This window comes from Vombatus ursinus, unplaced genomic scaffold (genome assembly GCF_900497805.2).
Source record: "Vombatus ursinus unplaced genomic scaffold, bare-nosed wombat genome assembly UNPS02015035.1, whole genome shotgun sequence".
NCBI lineage: Eukaryota > Metazoa > Chordata > Mammalia > Diprotodontia > Vombatidae > Vombatus > Vombatus ursinus.
The window spans coordinates 2145731-2149718 of NW_020954813.1; the positions used below are offsets into that span (position 1 = coordinate 2145731).

The 3988-nt window shown below is 39.8% G+C and overlaps 1 protein-coding gene across 2 annotated transcripts in view; it reads right to left on the reverse strand.

Annotated features, from left to right (window-relative positions):
- Positions 1–1883: 1883 nt before the first annotated feature.
- The window catches only part of LOC114031069 (LIM domain transcription factor LMO4), a 17594-nt gene continuing 15489 nt past the window's right edge, over positions 1884–3988 (reverse strand). For both annotated transcript variants that reach the window (XM_027846088.1, XM_027846087.1), the window contains exon 5: positions 1884–2665. In XM_027846088.1, the coding sequence (XP_027701889.1) occupies positions 2657–2665 (9 nt within the window). In that variant the 3' untranslated portion in view covers positions 1884–2656. The remainder of the gene's footprint in view (positions 2666–3988) is intronic.

A 3988-nucleotide genomic window follows, 5' to 3' on the forward strand; every position in this document is an offset into this window, starting at 1 on the left:
ATCAAAGCCAAGGCTTCATCACTTGCTATGTGGATTATACGTACATGAGTGACATTTGTAATCTTAGAGGTCTGCAACTTAAGAAATGCTTTTAAAAGCTTGTTATTAAATAGGTAGCAGGGCTTCAGAAGCCCGCTGTATATAATAGTTCATTTAAAGTCTTTAATGAACTTAGACCTCTAAATCACTAAATGCCCGACTACATTACTTACTGAAAGTTATTAACCATCTTCTTAGTATTTCTAGGTTAGATCGGACAACTGAAAAGCTGTGGGAAATGCAGGGGGAGGAGGGGAGATGCTCAGGAAGGTGGGAGGACAGAAGGTACTTGTAATTCAGCTAACACTTTCTGTGCCTACAGCATCCTCAGGAGTCAAAGTACCTTTAGCCAGGATCCTAAAGAATAATTTTTTGAAAGCATTAATCAAAGAAACCATTGCTTTACCGCCAGGTTCTTGACCAGAAACTGCCAAACACTACAAATTCAAACATCTATGGTGTTTGTTTTTACTTCTTCCTAGAAAAAAGCTCACCAGACTGAAGTAGTATAACAGCCATCTTTTTTTGTCCTATTTATAGAATGCTTATAGTTTTAGAATGACCCCCTACCACCACCACCACCACGCCTCCACTCCCAGTGTGAAATGTGGAAAGTACCAAGTGAGGCCTTGGTGGAGAGCAAAGCAGGAGACCTCAAAGGGAAACCGGCGGTTAGTTTTAGATATGCAGAGCTCAACTTCTAAGATTATGTAGTCTATCTGTATCACCACAGACGGTGTATGTATCATGAGCTTTCCCAGTCACAGATAAAACAAAATAAATACTATTTTTAAAAGCAAAAAGGAAATCAAAAGTCTAAGTATCAACACACTTCATTTCATTGGCCTGCGATAAAAAGTCGTAAGTGAGATTTGCTAACGGTTAATTCATCCAGCCTCCCACAGCAGTAACGTCTCAAGGTGCCAGGGTTTTCTCCCCATTTCTCTCCAGGCACTAGACACGTGCCTACTGGGTCATCCAAAATGTTCTTTCCCCAGGGTATCTCTAAAGGGGTTGAGGGAGTTATGGTGGATACTGGGCTGTCTCAAAACTAGTAAACAAACATCTCAAGCGTACAACCAAATGAAACCTGAATCCTCTGCAAACATATGGGAAGGCAGAGATAGCAAAAGAGGGGAGAGGCACAAGGAGGGAATAGAGGGGCAATCATAGGAAAAAACAAAACAAACAGATCACACTATGGACCATATCGGTACTGAAAACTCACTGGGAAATGGCTTCTTCCCCCATTGAAGATGGCCATAAAATGAGCTCTGGGTTCCTGTCAGCTAATGGAACCTGCAAACAGGTACCTGTAAGGTTTAGAGATGCTATTTCCTTCAAAAACCATAAACTGGGTAAGAAAAAAAAAGATAGACACTGGTCATTAGACCTTTTGCTTTAACGTGCTTTTCATCAGTATACAATATTCTCCAAGTAGAAATGGGCTGAGGAGCTGAAGCAGTCAGATAATGAATACTCGATATTCATTTATTTATATGTGTGTGTGTGTGCATGCGCATGAACACACACACACACACACAAACACACACACCCCCTCATTGCTACATGGGAGAATGTAGTGAGATGTTTGCTATTATCAGAATTAATATTCTGAACGGGGAAAAACACTCTGTTTGAAGCCTTTACCCCTGTACCTCTGCCAGAGATGACATGGTGAAGTAGTCTGAAGAAAGCCTTATTGGCAAAGAGTGCGAAAACACAGATGACACCTCCCCTACCCAAAATAAATAAAATGAACTTGCAGTCAAAGCACCAGAACTAAAAGGTCTTCAATTTGAAAATACAGGACAAAAAAGAAAAGTGTTTAAAACCAAACACGGTTTGGTATTTTCCTTTTACATTTTTATTATTTAAATACACCATACTAGAGCAAATGTCTCTGAAAATATCACAAATAAAAGATTTGTCTTCATTCAGCAAATTAGAGGGGGGGGCAGAATTTCTACACAGTAGCTTCTATGAGCCTGACTTTTTTTTTTTTTCCAATTTTTCCTTTTTTTTTTGCCATGGGAAGTAGCAACATTAGGACAAAAAACACTTACATGCATACATACATTGTATTTTACAGAGATACAATAAAAGTGTTTGTGTGATTGAGCATCACAAAAGCCACATCTCTTTCCTTTATCTCAGGTTCAGTTTGGATTGAAACACATTTCCTTACGACACCTAAATATACAGAGAGCAAAGAGAATGTTGTTAAGGAAAAACACAGGGTACAAACGCCGGCCAGTGCCCTGCTAATTGTTAATGAGGGTAGAAAGCAGATTTGAACGCTTCTTTTAATTAGCTTCATTAGTCATTTCCCTCCCCACCCCCCCACCCTAGCCCCCTCCCCTCCGGTGGATCTTTTTTTCATATTCTCTACAGTCTCCCATTAGCCCAGGTTCATGGAGTCCTTAATGCTCATATTCAGTCATTTTAATACACCAATAAATGTGGGAAGGGCAATCAGGAATAAAGAAGGTGCAGTGGTATGAAGCTGGCGCTGGGGCTAGCTACAAAGGTGACTTGTCTACTGGAGACACACGGGATCCATCTGGGATGAACAAAATTTGAGATGAAGGCACGCATTCTGCATTACTCTGACCTTTTAGCAGACCTGGAAGAAATAAAAATGGGCATCTTAGCCAAAACGCTAAATGTGAGAGATAGGAAACTCAAACACGACTGCTTTTGTCTTCTCCACATTCACTAATCCCCTTTTATTAGACTATTTTCCAACTGTGACTTGATTGAAGCTTTCTACGCTACTTACTCAGGCACTGGAGAGCGAAGGCATAACATTTTAGACAGGTTTTACTAGCGGGGGAAAACGAGACAAGAAATGGACTTTCAGAAAGTTTCGGAGAGTGCCATCCTTTCCAAAGACTGGCTTAAACTGGATAAGGGTGGGCTCCCCTTTTTGAAAAATAATGACAGAGATGCCTTGCCCTCCACTACAATGGCTCCAGATATTATGTCTATAGCTACAGCAAGCTTCATCTCTAATGACCTACGTATATGATTCTTCCATTCAGATTTCTCATCTGCTATGTTACTTAATGTTACATAAACATGGCAATACATGAAGTCAAACCCATGTGCTTCCACACTTGATGTGTTAATGAATTGCGATAATTAAAAGTGCCTAGCTCAAGAGAAATTTGACTTTCATGGGGAAGTTAGAAATGATCATCCACACAGTCTTCAAATACAATCTGTTTGCAATTACCAAAATGAAATAATATATATTAGGTTTTTATGGTTTTTTAAATGACATTTTGAGCTTCCCAGGAAGTTTTCTTTTCACCCTTTGCCTAAGTTACTAAAAGCCTGAGGTCTATTAGTAACGGCAACCCCCCACTTTCCAGCTAATTAAAGTGGTGGAGGCTGAAATCCCCAGAGTTGAAGCTCAGTGTGAGAAAGGTAATTTGTCTGTCCAGAACAAAGATTAGGGAGCAGCCAGGAAGCATATTTAATAAATGAGCATCCAGTGTCCTCCACGATGGACACACACCCGCACGCCACCAATTATATAACTACAAGAGAAGTGCTGAGTGATATGGAAACGAGGAGACTCTAAATTTTCCTCTAAGTGAATGGAGGGATGAAATCTAACTCCCATTTTATTGAAAAAGTATAGATAAGTTGGTGCTCAGTACAATGGTCTGATAGCCTCACTTTTAAATGGTAGGGGGAATCAGGTAACAGGCAGCAATTTACAGAACACTATAGAAGGTATCTGAGTGTGTATATTTGGCCCTATAGACAGGCTATGAATGTTCTCCTGAGGATAACTAAGCTTCCTTTAAATGATACAGCCTACAGGGTTTTTTTTTCTTTTACTTTTTTTTTTTTAGGTCCTGACACACTAGTGCTGTGACATTTCACTCAAGAGGAAGCATCCGATTTAAAGCCTTGAAATTCTTTTTCTCAGAATACA